The following is a 19934-nucleotide window of genomic DNA, read 5'->3' as shown; positions in this document are numbered from 1 at the left end:
TCAGTTCTAACGTGCTTGATTGTTTCAGGAATCATTGCTCGTGCTCGTAGAGTTGTACCTTTGCACTCAACACGCCCTCACAGATACTTTACTCGACGCAATACTCCCAGACTGATGGATCTCCCAAACACCGATATTCTCGAGCTGAAGGATAAAATGAATGAGCTGATCAACATCATGCAGGGTTTTGCAGTTGGTCAGAAGGCTTTGGCTGACAAAGTTGAGAAGCTCGAGTGGGCTTCTGCTGCTAATAGTGGTGTAAACCTGGATGGTGTCTCCAACCAGGGGCTGGGTGGTTCTAGAGATGGCGGAAAGAGAACGACCGTGGGTATAGTAAACAATGCTGCTGGTTTCGGTGCTGCTACTGGTGGTCAACCTGGTCCGATGGGTCACAATATGAAAGATAGTCTTTTCCCGCCTTTCTTCGGGGTCGATGATGACAGAGAGGAAGACCGAGAAGCTGATCAGTTCTCCATGCACAACGAACCGTTCGGTCAGTACGGTGCCCAACCACAGAATAAAGAGATACAATTGCTGGCAGAAAAGATCAGAGCTTTAGAGAGCTATGCCACTCCTGGGGTTGTCAACATGTCAAATATGGGGCTAGTTGAGGGGATTGTGATCCCACAGAAGTTCAAAGCGCCCGCATTTGATAAATATAATGGGAGTTCTTGCCCGGAAACTCATCTGCAAGCATTCGTCCGTAAGATCTCTGCATATACCATGGACCAAAAGCTCTGGATGTACTTCTTCCAGGACAGCCTGTCCGGGGGCTCCTTGGAGTGGTACACCAAGCTTAAGTCGTCTGATATCAAGAGCTGGCAGGATCTTGGTGACGCTTTCTTTAAACAGTATCAGTTCAACACTGATATGGCTCCGAGTCGTACCCAGCTGCAGGGTATGTCTCAGAAGAATAACGAGGGGTTTAAAGAATATGCTCAAAGATGGAGGGAGTTGGCTTCCAGAGTGCAACCTCCATTGGTGGACAGGGAGATGTCTGATCTCTTTATGGGTACCCTACAAGGGGCGTTTGCTGAGAGGATGGTCGGTTGTCCGGTGACCAATTTTGCCGACATTGTGGTAGCTGGAGAGAGGATAGAGAGCTGGTTGAAGCTCGGAAAGATTCAGGGTAATGCTTCGTCTTCAGGATCGAAGAAGCCCTTCGGTAACGGCCAGAGGAAGAAAGAGGGTGATACAAGCGCTGTATACACTCAGAGAGGACCCAGTAGGGATCGTTACTTCCAGCACACCGTTGTGGTAACTATTCCTGCTGATAATCAGCCTGCACAATAGCAACAACAGCAACCACAACAACAAAGACAACCATTTCAGCAGAGGCCTCAGAGGGCTGGCTATCAGGTCAGGGGGAGGATGAATGATCGGCATTTTGACAGGCCGCCAGTGACCTACTCTTTCCTTTTGAAGAAGCTGAAGGATCTGGGGTTGGTACAGTTGAGAACTCTGGCACCTTTGAGACCTGATCAGAGGCCAGCCAATTTCGATGAGAATGCTAAATGTGAATTCCATTCAGGTGCACCCGGGCACAATGTAGAGGACTGCAAAGCTTTTAAGCACGTAGTCCAAGACCTGGTGGATTCAAAGGCGATCAACTTCGCTCCATCTCCCAACGTGAATGCTAATCCCATGCCCGCGCATGGTCAAAGATGGGTGAATGTTGTCTCTGAGGAGGGCCGAATTGGGCTGTTGTCTGTTGATCAGTTGAAGACTCCGTTGGCTGAGGTTAAGCGGCAGTTGTTATTGAATGGGGTTTACCCGGGCTGTGGTGATGATTGTGCTGCGTGCACTAGTGCTCCTGAGGGATGCGTACTGTTGAGAGAAACTGTCCAGAGGCTGATGGACGATGGTAGTATTCAGATTGAGAAGGCTGGTTTGGGGAAAGATGATGTCTCCACCATAACGATTTACTTCGACCCGGTTGATTTGTCAACTCTGGCTGAGGCGGCTCCAGTTACCATCACGGTACCTGGACCAATTCCCTATGACAAAGATGATGTCGTGCCATGGCATTATGGTGGAGAAGTGTATTGCAACGGGGAGAAAGTGGAAGATCAGACTGCAGGTGAAACCACCGTTTCAAAGGTGGATAATGCCGGACCCAGTGGTTTCACTCGCAGTGGAAGACTGTTTGCTCCCGATGCCTTGAGGGGTGGAGAGGGAGAAAAAGAGAAAAAAGAAAAGGCTGAGGCTTTAGCCAGGGCGAAAGGAAAGCAAGCAGTGGTGAATGATAGTACTCCAGTAGTGACACCGGCGCCTGTTGGGTCGGAAGAAAAGCTTGATGATGATGCAGAAGAATTCTTAAGGATCATCAAGAAGTCTGAGTACAAGCTTGTGGACCATCTACAGCAGACTCCATCCAAGATATCAATTCTGTCATTGCTGTTAAGCTCTGAGGGGCATAGAGAGGCTTTGATGAAGATCCTGAAGAAAGCCTATGTTCCTCAGGAGATCACTATTAACCAGTTGGAGACAGTAGTGTCTAATGTGCATGCCAGCCATGGGTTGGGTTTTACTGACATGGATCTGACGGTAGATGGGAGGAATCATAACCGGGCATTACACATCGCAATGGAGTGTAAAGGAGCCGTGCTTTCGCATGTGCTGGTTGATACCGGCTCCTCATTGAATGTGTTGCCAAAGAAGGCTCTGGCAAAGCTGAATTGTGAAGGATTGATCCTGACGCCCACATACTTGATAATGCGGGCTTTCGATGGGTCGAAGCGGGCCGTATTTGGAGAAGTTGAGCTTCCAGTGAAGATAGGCCCTGAGGTGTTTAAGTCGACTTTCTACGTCATGGATATTCAGCCGGCATACAGTTGCCTATTGGGTCGCCCATGGATTCATGTTGCTGGGGCAGTAACCTCGACTTTGCACCAGAAATTGAAATACATCTGGGAAGGACAGGTTGTCACCGTGTGCGGGGAAGAGGACATCTTTGTCAGCCACCTTTCATCTTTCAAGTATGTTGAAATGGACGGCGAGATATGGGAGACACCAAGTAAAGCATTTGAAACCATTAAGGTGGAGAATGCTCTGTTTGCAAAAGAAGAAGAGAAGCCGTCCATATCTTCGTACAAGCAGGCCACTGAGGTGGTGAGGAATGGAGAGGCTCCTGGTTGGGGCAGGATGATGGATATCTCCGCCAAAAAGGACCGCTTTGGAGTGGGGTATCAGCCGGGCCGAGGCTCAGGGCAAGGCAGAGGACGCCGTACGCCAGTCACATTCACCAGTGCCGGAATGCTGGATCCGGATCACATCTGCATGGTGGGTGACAAAACTGATAGCGACTGCGAATTGGACCGATGGATAAAGCCGTGCGTACCAGGGATGGGAATCCAGAACTGGAAGGCTGAAAAGATCATCAGGGTCACTCTGCTTGAAGAGTAATATTTTCCTGTTTTTGATTTTATTTGCATGAAAGCCATACGTGTTGCCCGACACGTAATGGTTCATTGTAAGGGCCACCTCATGTTTCATTTTGCAAATTTGCATCATCAATAAACGGATGTTTTTCAATCGAAAGCGGTGTTCCCTGTTTTTCATTTATTTTTGCAGTTTAAAAACAAAATAAAAACGAACAAAATAAAAATGGCAATGTTTTCATTTTTCTTTTCAATTTGTCTCGTTCCGGTTCTAAGCAATGCATGAATCCACATTCATGCAGATGCGATTTCTCGCCGGATCTCATTGATAACAATCCTGTTACACCCTCATATGACTTCGACAATCCAATCTATCATGCCGAACAAGAAGGCGAAGAAGATTGTGAACTGCCAGGGGAATTAGCCAGGTTGTTGAAACAAGAGGAGAAGGTGATTCAGCCGCATGAAGAGCAAATTGAGGTTCTGAATCTGGGTACCGACGAGGTCAAGAAAGAAGTGAAAATCGGGGCTGCTTTGGAGGCGAGTGTCAAGAGCAGAATGGTGGCACTGTTGAAAGAGTATGTCGACATCTTTGCCTGGTCTTATCAAGATATGCCAGGGTTGGATACCGATATTGTTGTGCACAAGCTACCGTTGAGAGCAGATTGTCCTCCAGTGAAGCAGAAGTTGCGTAGAACTCGACCTGATATGGCGATGAAAATTAAAGAGGAAGTGCAGAAGCAGTGGGATGCTGGTTTCCTTGCTGTCACGAATTATCCGCCATGGGTCGCAAACATCGTGCCAGTCCCGAAGAAAGATGGGAAGGTAAGAATGTGTGTGGACTACCGAGATCTGAACAGAGCTAGTCCGAAGGATGATTTTCCACTACCTCACATTGATGTGTTGGTAGATAATACAGCTCAATTCTCGGTGTTTTCCTTCATGGATGGCTTTTCTGGCTATAATCAAATCAAAATGTCGCCAGATGATATGGAGAAAACAACGTTCATCACACCATGGGGCACCTTTTGTTATAAGGTGATGCCATTCGGTCTCAAGAACGCCGGTGCTACTTATCAGAGGGCCATGGTGACTTTGTTTCATGATATGATTCATCATGAAATTGAATGCTATGTTGATGACATGATAGCAAAGTCCCAGACAGAAGAGGGGCATTTGGTAGATCTGGCCAAGTTGTTTGACCGGCTGAGACAGTTCAGATTGAGGTTGAATCCGAACAAGTGCACATTCGGAGTGCGGTCCGGTAAATTGCTGGGGTTCATTGTAAGCGAGAAAGGAATCGAGGTTGATCCTGCTAAAGTAAAAGCAATAAGAGAAATGCCTGAACCGAGAACGGAGAAAGAGGTTCGTGGTTTCTTAGGTAGATTGAACTACATTTCAAGGTTCATATCTCATCTAACAGCTACGTGTGAACCTATATTCAAGTTATTGAGAAAAGATCAAACGGTCAGGTGGAATGATGATTGCCAAGCGGCATTTGAAAAAATAAAAGAATATTTGCAGGAGCCTCCGATTCTGATGCCTCCTGTGGAGGGAAGACCGTTAATTCTGTACTTGACAGTCCTCGAGGGGTCTATGGGGTGTGTATTGGGGCAGCATGACGAGTCTGGTCGAAAAGAGCATGCCATATACTACCTTAGCAAAAAGTTTACCGACTGTGAAACCAGATATTCACTGCTCGAGAAAACTTGTTGTGCTTTGGTCTGGGCTGCTCGCCGACTGAGACAGTATATGCTGGTTCATACCACTTTGTTGATTTCCAAGATGGATCCAATCAAGTACATTTTTGAGAAGCCAGCATTGACCGGACGGGTTGCGAGGTGGCAAATGATTTTAACTGAATATGATATACAGTATACCTCTCAGAAGGCGATAAAAGGGAGTGTATTGTCTGATTACCTCGCCCAGCAACCTATTGATGATTATCAACCGATGAAGTTTGAATTCCCTGATGAGGACATCATGTTTCTCAAATCGAAAGATTGTGAGGAACCAATCCCGGAAGAGGGGCCTGACCCTGAATCCGAATGGATTCTGATGTTTGATGGGGCCGTTAACGTGAATGGAAGCGGTGTTGGTGCTGTTTTGGTTACGCCGAAAGGATCCCACATTCCTTTTGCTGCCCGGCTAACATTTGAGTGCACCAACAACGTGGCTGAATACGAAGCTTGCATATTGGGGATTGAAGAGGCGATTGATTTGAGAATCAAGAACCTTGTCATATATGGAGATTCAACTCTGGTTGTAAATCAAGTTAACGGAAAATGGTATACGCATCAATCTCATTTAGTTCCATACCGGGATTATACGAGGAGATTGTTGACGTTTTTCACCAAGGTGAAGATGCATCATGTGCCTAGAGAGGAGAATCCTTTGGCAGATGCTTTGGCTACTCTGGCCGCCTTGATTAAGGTGCAGTGGTGGAATCAGTTCCCCAGTGTTGAGGTAGGACGTCTGGATAGACCGGCTTATGTGTTTGCTGTCGATACAGCGCCTGATGATGAGAAGCCGTGGTATTACGATATCAAGCGCTATCTAGAGACTCAAGAGTATCCTGAGGGAGCATCGAAGAGGGACCGAAAGACTCTGCGGAGGTTGGCCATGGTGTTCTATCTGAATAAGGATGGGGTTCTGTACAAGCGGAATTTTGATTGGGTCTTGCTCAGATGTGTTGATGATAAAGAAGCAAGCCAATTGATGAAAGAGGTTCATGAAGGATCGTTCGGTAGCCATGCCAGTGGGAATGCAATGGTAAAGAAGCTGCTGAGGGCAGGTTATTACTGGATGACAATGGAGGCCCAATGTTTCAATTATGTGCGGAAGTGTCATAAATGCCAGATTTATGCTGACAAGGTGCACGTGCCTCCAAATCCGTTGAGCTTAATGTCGTCCCCATGGCCGTTTGCTATGTGGGGCATTGATATGATTGGAAAGATTGAGCCTACAGCTTCGAATGGGCATCGGTTCATATTGGTGGCTATTGATTACTTCACCAAGTGGGTTGAAGCAGCCTCTTATACGAACGTGACGAAGCAGGTCGTTGCCAGGTTTCTCAAGAGAGACATCATTTGTCGATATGGGGTTCCCGAGAGAATCATTACTGACAATGGTTCTAATTTGAACAATAAGATGATGGCAGAGCTGTGCCGGGAATTCAAGGTTGAACATCACAATTCTTCGCCCTATCGTCCGAAGATGAATGGGGCGGTTGAGGCAGCCAATAAGAATATAAAGAAGATTGTGCAGAAAATGGTGGTGACCTATAAAGACTGGCATGAGATGTTGCCGTTTGCATTGCATGGGTATCGAACGTCGGTGCGTACATCTACTGGGGCAACGCCTTTCTCGTTGGTATATGGAATGGAAGCAGTGCTACCGGTTGAGGTCCAGATTCCCTCGTTGAGGGTCCTGATGGACGTGAAATTATAAGAGGCTGAATGGGTAAGGACCCGGTACGAAGAGTTGAGCCTGATTGAGGAAAAGAGGCTGGCAGCCATTTGTCATGGGCAATTATACCAGCAGCGGATGAAGCATGCTTTTGACCGAAAGGTACGACCTCGGGTATATCACGTAGGTGATATGGTGCTGAAAAGGATCCTTCCTCCTCAAAACGATCGTAGGGGCAAATAGACACCCAATTACGAAGGTCCATTCGTGGTCAAGAAGGTTTTCTCTGGTGGAGCCTTGTTGTTAACGACCATGGATGGCGAAGATTTTCCATCCCCTGTGAATGCGGACGCAGTTAAAAAATACTTCGTATGAAGAGACCCGCTGGACGAAAAGAATAAAATAGTCCAGGCAAAAATGGGCATCCCGGCGAACCAAAAAACAGAAAGAAAAAAGTTCGGGCAAAAATTAGGGATAAAATGAAAAAAATTGTACACCCGGCAAGTCGAAAACATGGAAAGGCGACTTGGGCAAAAAAGGGTATCCCGGTGGACTGAAAACCCGAAAGGGCGGTCCAGGCAAAAGAGGGATTGAAACGAACAACTGCGTCTGGCATGATCGTTTGCGCTTTGGTTAAGGCATCATGGATAATACCCGGTGGGGATCAGTCGGAAGCGTCTTGTTCAGAAGGCAGAGCACGGAGAGTCTGAGGACATATGGGGTGTAACCGAGTTGGAACTCGATGAGATCACGGGTTTCGCATTGCCATTAGGATAGATTTTTCCTTTTGTGCGCGATTACCTCTTTTCAGGAATTGCTTCCTTTGTATTGCTCAATTTGAGCCACATTTTTTCAATCAATAAAATGCATATTCAGTCAAATAATTTTGTTTTTGTTTTTTATTACCGCTTTGATTGCAAAAACATCCAGATATTTTTGATAAAGAATCTTTGCATTTTAAGACATACAGGTCCCTTCCAATGCATGTATATAAGATTGAAGACTTGAAATCTTATTCGGAAGGTTGAGTGACCCAAGTGTTGAAATCTTGACACGCCTGGGGCACGGTTTTATCTAACGATCTCTTTTGTAGGTACTGTTAGGTATTTTCACTCACTTGCAGGTTGTGATATGGGAGCTTTTGACAGAACAATCCCCACGGAGTCCAATCAGGGACGAATGAATAGAAGAATGATGAAAAGACGGCGAGGGACGTACGACGATCCTTGGAATAAATCAAGAAGACTCTTCAAAGTCGGAAGATTGAAAAGTCTGTAAATCCCAGGAGTTCGCTCTCCGTCGAGTGCGGAGCAGTTGGGAATACAAGATGATGGAGCAGAAAAGGTCCAGACGAGTCTGGGAGCTCTCGAAAGTGGAAAGCTGACATTGGGGTTGGATATTGAATGCCAGGGTTCGACGAGTCGACGGGTGTTTAGTACCGGACTTTCCTCATCTTCCCAAGCAGAGTCAGAATGACTAATCCCCCAGCAGATTCAAGGTCTGTGGCCTCCCTAGCAGGGTCCGGATGGTTATCCCCCAGCAGGTTTTAGACCGATGATTCCCCAGTCGCCAGGTCTGAAGGTTGCAATTTCCCCAGCGGAAGTATCTGTGTGTGGTGGTGTCTCAAGCAGAGTCGGGATTGATATCCCCAGCAAGTCAAAGATAGTTGTATCCCCACAGAGTGCATTGGTGGTGCTTCCCCAGCAATGTCCCCAAGCGGATCGGGTGCAAAGGAGGTTATCCCCAGCAAGGGTTGCCTTTTCCCAGCAGCAGCGCTATTCCCCAGCAGGGTGGGAATCGGAGTGTTGGCGAGTTCCTCAGCAGAGTATCTCGAGCTCCCCAGAAGAGTCCCTTGAGGGGGATACCTTTTGTATACATTCATCATGAAAAAAATAGCATAGCATATTGCATAATAAATCGCGTAGCATTTCCATGATTATGGAGCATTACGTTGAAAAAATCAATCATGCATCATATTGCAAGCATAAGCTAGTCTCAAACCGTGGTTATCGTTTGAGAGGTGGTTTTGCCCGAGGGTGAAGGTGTTACTCCGAGGAGTTTAGCATCGTGGTTTTAATCAGCAGTTTTTCCCCAGTAGTGCGATACTGGAGGAAGGGTTTCTGTCGAGCAAAGATGGGATTGTTAATCAAGAAAGTTTCGGGGTCCAAAAAGAGAACAAACAAGAAAGAATGATCCCCAGCTAGACGCAAAGTGTTCGTTGGCTAGGGTTGAATAGAGAATAGCCGGTTCGTGGCTTGTTATCCCCAGCATGGGTCGTTGGCATGTGTGTCGTCTCATGTATCATTATTTTGTTATCTCTGCCGATGCTGATAGGCATGAAGAGTTTCCGGTATCCAGACCGAGGTGGCGTTCAGGCCAGTTGATGGGTATTCAGACCAGTTTCCGGTGTCCAGACCGAGGTGGCATTCAGGCCAAGTTTCCGATTTCCAGATCGAAGAAGTTCTCAACAATCAGGATGAAGAACTTGTGGCGCTCAGGCCAGTTTCCGATTTCCAGATCGAAGAAGTTTCCAACAAATCATGTTGAAGTACTTGTGGCATCCAGGCCAATCTTCCGGTGTTCAGATCGAGGCGGGTATTCAGACCGAAACGGCAGTCAGGCCAACTTTCCGATTCTCAGGTCGAAGAAGCTTCCGAAGTTCAGATCGATGCAGCTTGTGGCATGCAGGCCAATTTCCCGGTATCCAGACCGAAGTGGTGTTCAGGCCAATTTCCCGGTATCCAGGCCGAAGCGGTATCCAGGCCGAAGTGGTGTTCAGACCAAAGTGGTGTTCAGGCCAGTTGAAATTGGCGATCAGGCTAATCTCTCGGTGTTCAGACCGATATCAATTCTCTCATATTCCGATGTTCAGTAAGCAGACTGATGAGCGGCGTTCAGGCCATGGTTCTTTGTGTTATCGTTTATCCAGACATATTCCTGTTCGGTATTCAGGCCGACTGTTCTCCGTACCGGACGGATTCTTCTTTCAGGATTGCTTCTTTGCCAATTCTGACAGGCATTGTTAATTATTTTCCCATCAGGGTGCAAATTGTTCGTCTGTTCTTGGTATTCAATCACTCTTCATCCTGATCATCTGAAAGCCGAGGCTATTCATATCGACAGGTTCACAGTGGATTGAATAGGGGCAGCTGTAACACCTCAAAATTTGCCCTCCTCTCTTGGGACTAGCTTAACATATTGCATTTCATTTTTTAGGACATTAGTCATCGCATATTGCATATCATATGGCAACAACAATCAAGTCATCCTCCAAGTCTTGGTCAGAAGATAAGAGGTTGAGATTCAAGCTAAAGGTTTAATTGAATTGATCACTAGCCATCTGAGGGTTGTGCATCAAATTAGGGTTTCATGGTTCCTCAAGGAGATTGATCATCATCTTGGTTGCAATGGTACATCATCATCATCATGGTTTTGTCATCACCAAGAGATTCCTTATGCTTGATCAGATACCTTGGGATTAGGGTTTTGACCTCTGGTCAACCATAATCAGCTGCATTGTGCCAATCAGGGCTTGTCAAGGAGATGGGGTTTTTAATGGATGTGGGGATCATTTTATGGTTTTAATGAGCTTATGGAAGCTAGGGTTTCATCATTGAGCCATTTCATCAGGGGTTTGAGGATCAAGATCGCCAGTGCATAGCCAATTCATCTATCAGTCAACAAAAGTCAACCACAAGTCAACTGATGGATTTGGAGGTGGGAGGGGTTAGAGACACTTCATTCATGTCCAAACAAGTTTCATTTGACATTTCAAACATCAAGAATGAAGAAAATAAAGTCAGATGAAAACTTTCCAAAAATAGAAAGTGACTTGTAATTCAAAATTGCCAAAAATGGAAAGGTTTTCTCCTCAAAATTACATGTCCAAAAATGCTTCAAATTAAATTTTGTCCAACATGAAAGTTGAAGATCTTGCTCTCAACTTTCCAAAAAGTCCAAGAACATGAATTTCTCATTTGTGGTTGGCAAGTTATGATCAAATCATTGTCCAAAAAAGTTGAATTTCAAAGTTGCATAACTTTTGATTCACAAGGCCAAATGGAGTGAGGTTTTTTTGAGCAAATTTCTTTTGATCCCCTCTATCCAAAACAAGCATTACATTTCATGAATTTTGCTCACACAAAAAGTGCATTTTTCAAGTGAACCAATTTTGAATTTGGAGGGAAAAAGGTCATTTTGCAAAATATTCATTGTTTTCACTCCATTCCACTTGCATTAGCTCACAAATATCATTTGAAACTTGCTCCAAAACAGAAATTTTACTGTTGCATTGGTTTTGCACAAGTGAGGGTGGATTGGTCAATTGGCCATTTAGCATGAAACTTGCATTTTCACTAATCCTTTGTAATTACACTAATCATGATTACTAGCATCATTAACATCACATATATAAACTAAATCATAACTGTTTTCTAATTAACCATAACAGAATTGCATTCTAGATCTAGAAATCCAAAAACTCTTCATCTTTCTCTCTCACTTTTTCTGCAATTTTCTTCACCAACCTTGCCAAGATCTTCATCAATCCATGATCCATGTGCATTATTGAAGTTGTTGGAAGCAAGATCTCATCATTTCCAAGCTAATTCAAGGACTGTTAAAGTGAGCTTCAACAATGGCAATTCAAGATTTGAGCTAAATCGTGTACAATCAACATCAAAGCTTTGTTTCATCCACTCCTACAAGCATCAAAGCGCATCTGTTTTCATGTTACAAGGCCAGGAAACCTCAAATTCATCACTGCTATCCAATTAAGGTTAGTTTTCGACTTGCCTAATTCTTAAAATTGATGCATGCTTTAGATAGATCTTTGGATGTGGAGTGTTCTGCAATTTGTTTCATTGAATTTGGTTGAGAAACAAGGAAGTTATGTGGATTAGAAGATTGATGCACCAATATGTTTTGCTTCGAAACTTTTAATCTAGGAAGAATTAGGCTTAATTGATGAGATATTGTTGATGTACGTTGAGAGACCTTTCCAGTGATATAGATTTTGTTGATTTTGGTGGAAATTTGTTCATGCTGGAAATTTGATGATGAACACGATGAATGTGTTCAAGAACATGTGATTTTTTTCCAGAAAACACACTTTGATCCTCATTTCCGTGTTTTGAATGGTGTTTAGTCTTTTCGGACTGGTGATTGGACCATGTGTCCAGGTACAGGCATAAGCGCGCGCCAGGATTTGAAATGGAACCTCCTTCGATCCTTGGCTAGAGCATTCCACCTTTGGCCTTTTGTATTTTTCTTCATATATGCTACATGTGTTCACATGCCATTTCATATCATTTTTAATTTCTCTCCACACTTAAAATTCCATAACTCCATAACCATTGATCCAAATTGATTGAAATTTTCTGTGCCATAATCCTTAAGATCTCTAGAATTTTATGATGATTTTTATTAAAATTGTGCACGTGTGATTTTTGGAATGGCCTAGGGTTTGTTTGGATGTGTTCTTTCATACACCTTGCTTGATGTTTTGATCATGAAATGATGATGCTTAATTGGATGGAGCTGAAATTTTACATGTGCAAACTAGGCACCTAAATGAACATTTTGGCTTTGAGTTTGCTATTTTATCATTCCTGGATTGTGAGATATGATCATTTGAATCTAGGTGTGACAATTTGTGTCACACAATTTCTTGTCTAACTTCATGATTTTATTTTCCATGCCATATGAACTTGAAATGAGCTGAATTTTTGCATGTTGATACTTCTGGATGTTAGGTTCACTTGTGAATTTTTGTGGATTTTTTAAGTGCATTTCGAATTTGTTTGAGAATTTCCTTTCTGTTTGACCAAATGTGGACCTTTTGTGAGTCATGATCTTAATTGATTTGTGAAATTCTTGATATGTATTGGATGGACTTGAAATTTTGTGGAGTGATTATAGACACTTGAAAGTTTGTCATGGCTTTGGTTTGGTGCGTTTATCATGTTCCTACTCTGTTTTGTGCTTGCTTGAAGTTGATGCATGATTTGGTGCCTTGTTTGGACTTGTTTGAGCATGCTTTGACTTAGGGATTTTAATTGACTTGCTTCCCTTTGTCCAAATGGCCTGAAATTTGGTGTGTAGATCATGTTGTGAATTCTGTTTGACCATGAGTTTTTGGGGATTTATTGAAATGTTTGTGAGTTGATTTGAATTGGATCTTTCTATTTGGTCCTATGAGGTTCTAAATTGCGTGCTTTGTACTCTTTGCCTCTTGAAATGATAATGGTTGATGATATGAATGTGAGACCACTTGGATTTGATTCTTATTTGATTAATCTTGATTTTTGATAAGTTTCATGTTCTGTTTTGGTTTATTTCTCTCATTTTGACCCTAGTCTTGTACTAGTGGTTAGTGCCTAATGTTTGAGCTTTGTTTCAGGTCAAAGAGCACAATTGCTTATACTTGATGGTGTGCACTCAATTGGGATTGGTTTATTGCTTGTTTATGACTAACCTTGAGTTTTTTTGTAGGCATTGAGATTTATGCTTAGGCCTTGTGGCTTGCACCTATGTGCCTTGATGCTTGTTATCTGTTTGTGCTGTGGACTTGTAATTTTCTGTTTGACTTTTGTTTGTCTGGTATACTGATTATGTTGGATTGATTTCAGGTACCTTAGTTGCTATAGTTCATTTTGAACTTGCTTGTGTTGTTGCTTGGTTGCTTAACCAATTGAGGTAGAATTTCTTTTCTCCATGTAGTCTGGAAGACCTGGCCTGTTACTTGGCCAGGCACCTGTCTGAAGTCCTCCTTAAGAGGCAATGCTTGTGATTGTTTATCTTTGTCCCCAAGCAGGAAAAGACCTTTGTTAAGGCAATTGGCAGATACAAGAGATGTGCAATCCATCTCCTGCTATTCTTGTTGAGTCATCCCTTTGCTCACACAACTGGTGTTGATGCATTGTGGATAGTAACCCAAGATCCTTGTACAGTTGTACAGTTGAGTCAGTGTCATAAGTGTAGAAGGGTTCCCCCTTTCTGAACCCACACTTCTTTGTCTGAAGCTCTCCCTGGCCAGGGATAAGAGCTGTGAGGCACACCCCTCACTTCCCATTTCATCTGCTTCACCCTAACTCTCAATTTTAGGGTTAAGAGCTAACATCACCTGATACAGTTGGCTTGCTTTTGCAGCCTAACCCTTGTGTGAGCCCACTTTGTATGTATATAATGTGTGCTAATTGCGAATGTTTGCTCTGTTTTGATTATGCTTGCATGTTTTGCTTTGCCTGTTTAGGATTAGCTTGCAGCCTGTGCAAGTAGGTAGAAAACTCAACCTAGGACCATTGTGGAATACATGATAACTATTAGGCTCGAGTCAGTCTCCCTTTTAGTTTGTCATTTCCCAGTCTCTGGTTAGGAGAAAGTTTCTCCCCTGTTTAGGGGAACTACGTTGCCCTGATCCTCATACCAGATGTGGTACTTAGGCAGGAGGTCGCACGAGATCTCTCGGGCACCCTTTTTCTTTTTGTGTGTGTTTGTTTGACAGTTGCTAGGCTCGAGTTCCGACTCCTTAGTAACTGGTTGTTTGTTTCTTCTCGTGTGTGTAGGAGATGGATGTAAGCCCAACAATTGGCAGTCCGTATCCTCTTGTTGTGTGCTTGGAGTCCGGTATGAGTCCATCAAGTGGCATCTGGTTTCCAGTGTGGGTTTGTTGGGTTCGGAAGCTGATGTAAGTCCAGCGATTGGCGTTCGGGTTCCATGTTTGCCTATTTGTGTGTGTGTTTTGTTTCGGCGTGCGTGAGCCGAACTACGGTAGCTCTGATTCTCGTTCCAGACGAGATACGTAGGCATAGGATGCGATATCCTAGCGAGCCCGTTCCTCTCTTCCCCCACCTGTGTTGTTTTCAGTGTGAGTGTGTGATGTTTTGTTTTAGCAACCTTTTCCTATCCTTTGAGCGTGGATCCCGTCGAGTACGACGGATGCGTAGGGGTGCTAATACCTTCCCTCCGCATAACCGACTCCCGATCCCTTTCTCTTTGGTCGCGAGACCATGCTTTTTCCAGGTTTACTTCGAGCGTTTCCTTTCCCTCTTTTGGGATAAATAACGCACGGTGGCGGCTCTGTGTTGTTTTGTTTTAGCCCGCCGGTTGTTTTTTCGCGGATGCGACATATACCACTCTATATTGACATCATTTTTATCACATATAACTATGCCAAATCCTCTGCTAAGTCTGCGAGGCCAGAAAATTCTTGCTTTAACTTCAGGAAATAAAAATGTTTTATCCCCTCCCATAGCTGATTGTGAAGGAAGTATTTTCAAGTTCGAGCCGCAAAACTCGTCTCCATCCAGCTCAACGGCTCTTTTGGCAGCATCAGGGGACAAAAATGTTATCTTGCCCCACTTTTCTCTATCTGGAGGATCCTTCCCCATTCCTTGGAACTTGTACACAGCACATATAGAACCTGAGGTATTCTTTTCAAAAAACATCAGGAGCTCCTTGTCATCAATTGCATTTATGTTTGAGTGATACACATCAACACTCAGGGAATGCTTCTCGAGTTCCAGATGCTTTATCTCAGCACCAGACCCAAACAAAGCCATAGGTGATGCAGAACCAGACCCGTGATACAAACATTTTTCCATACATTCTGTGCGTAACCTCTTTTTCTCGTATTCTAAAACATCACTCACCAACATAGTAGCTGTATTCATATCGTGTGAAGCGTTATATAACTGGATGAGATTCTCGTCAACTTTCACTTCAACAAAGATTCTTTCATCCAAACAAGCTTTCCTAATACGTGAAACATGATGAAGCAAATTACTGTTGGATTTCCCACAAAATCTTTTGAGAAGAATAGTGCCAAAACCAGTCAATGTCTTAGTTTGCAACTTCCGTTCTTCCATCTTGGATACATCAAACGAGGGAGGGGGTTGAAGGTCGTATAATGATTGAAACTCAACAGCACTAACACAGACCAGATATTCATTAGACACTGAGAGAAGGTCACCGAAAACCACCCAACTAGGCTTCTGAGCAAACACGAGCAAGGAAGAAGATGGATGCAGTTGAACATGTTGTCCAGTTTGCGCTACTTCATAACCAAGTTGATTGCGTCCAAAAAACATGGCTACATTTTCAGAAAGTGAGGCCAGTATAACCTTTTTCATATTCTTATCATGAACAGAAGGTGTATGAGGATCCCAACGCCAGTAACTTGGAACAACAAAGCCATGTTCACGCTCTAAAAAAGATTCTAACTCGAAAACTGTGTCTTGGCATCTCCTCATAGATTTAGCATTGATGCTATTTCCCAACACCACTTATTCCTCCTCTCTTGAGGCAGAGCCTCCCATTCTTTGTACACAGAGAGAAGTGTAAAAAGGTCACCATCAGAATGGCAAAATTGCACTTTGAGACAATCAGATCTTTGCTTATCACCTCATCAATGTAGTTTCTTAGAGCCTTGAGATGAAAACCCATACTGCAGAATTTATAAATTCTCATTTATCATAGACTCCATCCCACTACAGCACAAAAAACAATAACAAAAACATGAGTATTACATATCAAAACAGGGGAATAGAACACCATACTATAATAGGTCTCATTTATTCTTCTCAATTCTTACTCTTTTTATCCCTATGTTTCTTAAATTACATTAAGATATCTCACTATACTGCTGCAAATCATCCTTTGTCCCGTTCATAAAGAGCATTAGAATTTATAAACCACCTTAAGCTCTTAATAAGAGTTTGGTATAAAACATCAAAATGATACAATTGTCACTCCTATGATTCTATGAACCTAACAATAACAACAAAACAAAACAAAAAAAGTTATAACCATGAAATAGAAACTATAAACTTAGAAATAATCAATTGATCTTTTTGTTCACGTGCTTCACAAGCTGACCCATCTGAAACCTCCAATACACAAAATACACCATGCCAAATCCAATCATCACATAAAGCAAACATTCTCTCCCTCACTCTCCTTTGGTGACATAATCTCCTCAATTCTAAAACCCTCCCTCTCTGAATTCCCCAAAAGACCCTCCAAAAATTACCCATACAACAGATACATCTTATCCCTCCCTCTCGAAACAACCGAAGTAGGGTACCCTTCACTCTCAAGGTCAATTTTGTCATAAACCACACCCTCCGTCCATCCATTATTACTCTTCAGAAGCCACAACTTATTCGCTTGCGGTGAAACCACCAAAACGACACCGTCACTTCTAAAAACGACGCCAACAGGACGCGTGAGATCCTCGTTGAGAAGTATGTGCCTGGTTGTACCGTCGTCCGCATCAACCTTGAAAACCTTACCTGTATTGGATTGCACCACCAAGAGATAATCCCCGCTGCTGACGTAAGCAATACGTTGAGCCCGATGTAACTATACGGTGTGTCGCGGTCCACCGGATGTTCGGTGAACATCGGCGATTTTGAGAAGATTGAAGCTTCTCCTTCCACGTTGACTTTCCAGATGTAGTTGCCGATGGAGTTCGTGACGTAAGCGTTGCCGTTGTAATCAACAGCGACATTGTTTGCGAGGGCTTCTTCATCGGTGGGGAGAGGGGAGAGGAAGAGGCGGTTGCCGGATTTTAGGTCGTAGGCGGCGAGAGCGTTGAAAGGAGGAAGAGGTTTGACGGCGTGGATTACAGCGAGGACGCGGTTGGTGGTGAATCGACTGTTATACCTACAACGGTGACGTTTTCGGGGAGAGAGGTATCGGAGATTAGGGTTTCGATTATGCCAGCGTCAGAGATTGATGAGATGGTGCGGTGACAGAGGGATCCGACGAGGAAGTGTTGTTTTAAAGGGTCCCACGCTAGGGATTCTGGATAGAGGTTTGGTGATTGGAAATTGATGACGTGGGAGTTTTCGGCGAGGGCTTTGATTATCGGAGTTGAAGTTTGGAGGAAGAGGAGGAGGACGACGACTGGTGGTGTATGAAGTAAGGGAGTGATTGGATGAGTGAATTGGCATGGTGAGGTTTTGAGAGCTGTGTTTTTGGGTTTGAAACTTTATTCCAAGTAGCGGCTGAAGTTAAGTGTATGGTCTTCATCTCATGATGATCTATCTATAAAATTATACTATATTCTTTAATCGGAGAGGATTTTGAATCTTTAGAGTTTGAAAAAGAGAAATTAAAGGTCAGATTGTTTGTTTTGTTTTGCTTTTAAAAATGATTTTTATACTATTTATTTTTTAAAAATTGTAAATAAAAAAATTAATAAAAAAATTACTTTTAATAATTATTCTAAAAATATTATTTTAGATATTTAATTATTTATTAAAAAAAATTAGATATTAAATATTTTTAAATTATTTAATTTTGAAACTATTTTTCAAATAGTATTTTATAAAAATCATTTTTGAGATATAACTTTTTAATACATTGTATTTCGATTATATTTTGATCTTCAATAATTATGTTATATTATTATACATCTTAGAATTCTCAAAGACCGAGGTTTTCTAGGTCGAGTATAAAAAGGCGAACAAGTCGGATTGCATAAATCGTTAGTAGGTCGGTGTAACACCTCAAAATTTGCCCTCCTCTCTTGGGACTAGCTTAGCATATTGCATTTCATTTTTTAGGGCATTAGGCATTTGCATATTGCATATCATGTGGAATAGATAAGTAAAATTCTTTCTCAGAAGATAGAGAGGTTAAGAGATGCAAGCCTGAGGGTCTCATAAATTGATCACTAATCATCTGAGGGTTTGTGCTTCAATTAGGGTTTTTGGTCCTTCAAGGAGTTTGAGCATTATCTTATTGGCAAGGGTACATCATCATCATGGTTGTGTCATCCTCAAGGGGCTCATTGTTCATGCTCAGATCTTTGGGATTAGGGTTTAGACCTCTGGTCAACCCTAATCAGTTGCATTCTACCAGTCAGGGTTTTTCAAGGAGATGAGGTCTTTATTGAGATGGAGATCATAATATGATTTTATTGAGCTTGTATAAGCTAGGGTTTCATTTTGGAGTTATTTCATCAAGTGTGTTGAGGCTCAAAATCATCTGTGCATGTTCAAGTCATCTGTCAACCATAAAAGTCAACAGAAAGTCAACTCAGGGCTAGGAGGTGGAGAATGAGTTTCAACATCTCATTCATGTTCAAAGGGGGCTTATTCATCATGTCAAATGCATATCTTGAAGAATTTGAGGCCAGATCAAAAGTTTCCAAAATGGAAAGTGACCTGTAATTGGAAGTTTCCAAAAATGGAAAGTTTTTGGTTCAAATTCAACTTGATCTTGCATCATCAAATAAGCTTCAAATGAAATTTTGTCCAACATGAAAGTTGAAGATCTCTCTCTCCTATTTCCAAAAAGTCCAGGATCATGAATTTATGATGAATGGTTGAGGAGATATGGTCCAATCATTGCCAAGGATGCATGGAACTTCAAAAGGCCATAACTTTTGATTCATAACTCCAATTTGGTGGTTCTTTTTGCAAAATGCTTGTCATGACATGAAGTTTCCAAAACATCCATCACATTGCATGAATTTCCAACATATGATCATTTGTGCTTTCAAGTCAATTTTGGAGGGAAATTGCAAAATTTAAAATTGATGCATCATGGGAACAAATGACCATTGCTAATATGTGCATGGAGTGTTTTTAAGTGCATTTGATCATTGGTTTGGTACTGTTCACGTCCATTTATTACATGCACCATGCAAATTTCCAATTTTTGCCATGCACCCTTATTTTGCTTAATCTCTAATTAACTTTGATTAATTTAATTAAAATAGGATTAGGACATGGTATATAGAGATAATTGTAACAGAATTTGAAGAGGTTAATCACAATTCACCATTTCTAGATCTAAGAATTTTTCCCTCCAAAATTTTTTCCAATCTTAATTCAAATTTTTCTCACATAAGCCTTGAATCTTCCTCCATATTCTGGTTCTCTAGTGTTGATTTAGCAGAGATCAAGCCTTGGATCATCAGTTTGGACCAGAATTGTGCATGTGAAGTTCAAGAACTCAAAAATGGCAAATGAAAATTGAGCTAGATCTACAAGTTTCCAAGCCTCAATTTCATCATCAAACTTCATAACAAGTGATTTGGAGTGGATTTGCCTTGCTTGCTTGGCCTTGGATCTGCAGAATTCGCCAACTGTTCTTCAAGAGGTCACATTTTTGATCCTCTTAATTCTCTGTTTT

At 42.6% G+C, this 19934-nt stretch overlaps 1 protein-coding gene across 1 annotated transcript in view; it reads right to left on the bottom strand.

The window, feature by feature from the left end:
• LOC127114555 (uncharacterized) overlaps positions 1-17453 on the bottom strand; it is a gene marked incomplete at its 5' end in the record, with an annotated part of 30992 nt that extends 13539 nt beyond the window's left edge. Inside the window, 2 exons of the mRNA XM_051046621.1 lie at positions 17067-17150; positions 17234-17453. Coding sequence (XP_050902578.1) covers positions 17067-17150; positions 17234-17453 — 304 coding nt within the window. The remainder of the gene's footprint in view (positions 1-17066; positions 17151-17233) is intronic.
• Positions 17454-19934: the final 2481 nt, after the last annotated feature.

Source organism: Lathyrus oleraceus, unplaced genomic scaffold, assembly GCF_024323335.1.
Source record: "Lathyrus oleraceus cultivar Zhongwan6 unplaced genomic scaffold, CAAS_Psat_ZW6_1.0 chrUn0572, whole genome shotgun sequence".
In the NCBI taxonomy this organism is placed as follows: domain Eukaryota; kingdom Viridiplantae; phylum Streptophyta; class Magnoliopsida; order Fabales; family Fabaceae; genus Lathyrus; species Lathyrus oleraceus.
Note: the sequence above shows the minus strand (reverse complement) of the source record. Positions and strands in the feature narration are given on the sequence as shown.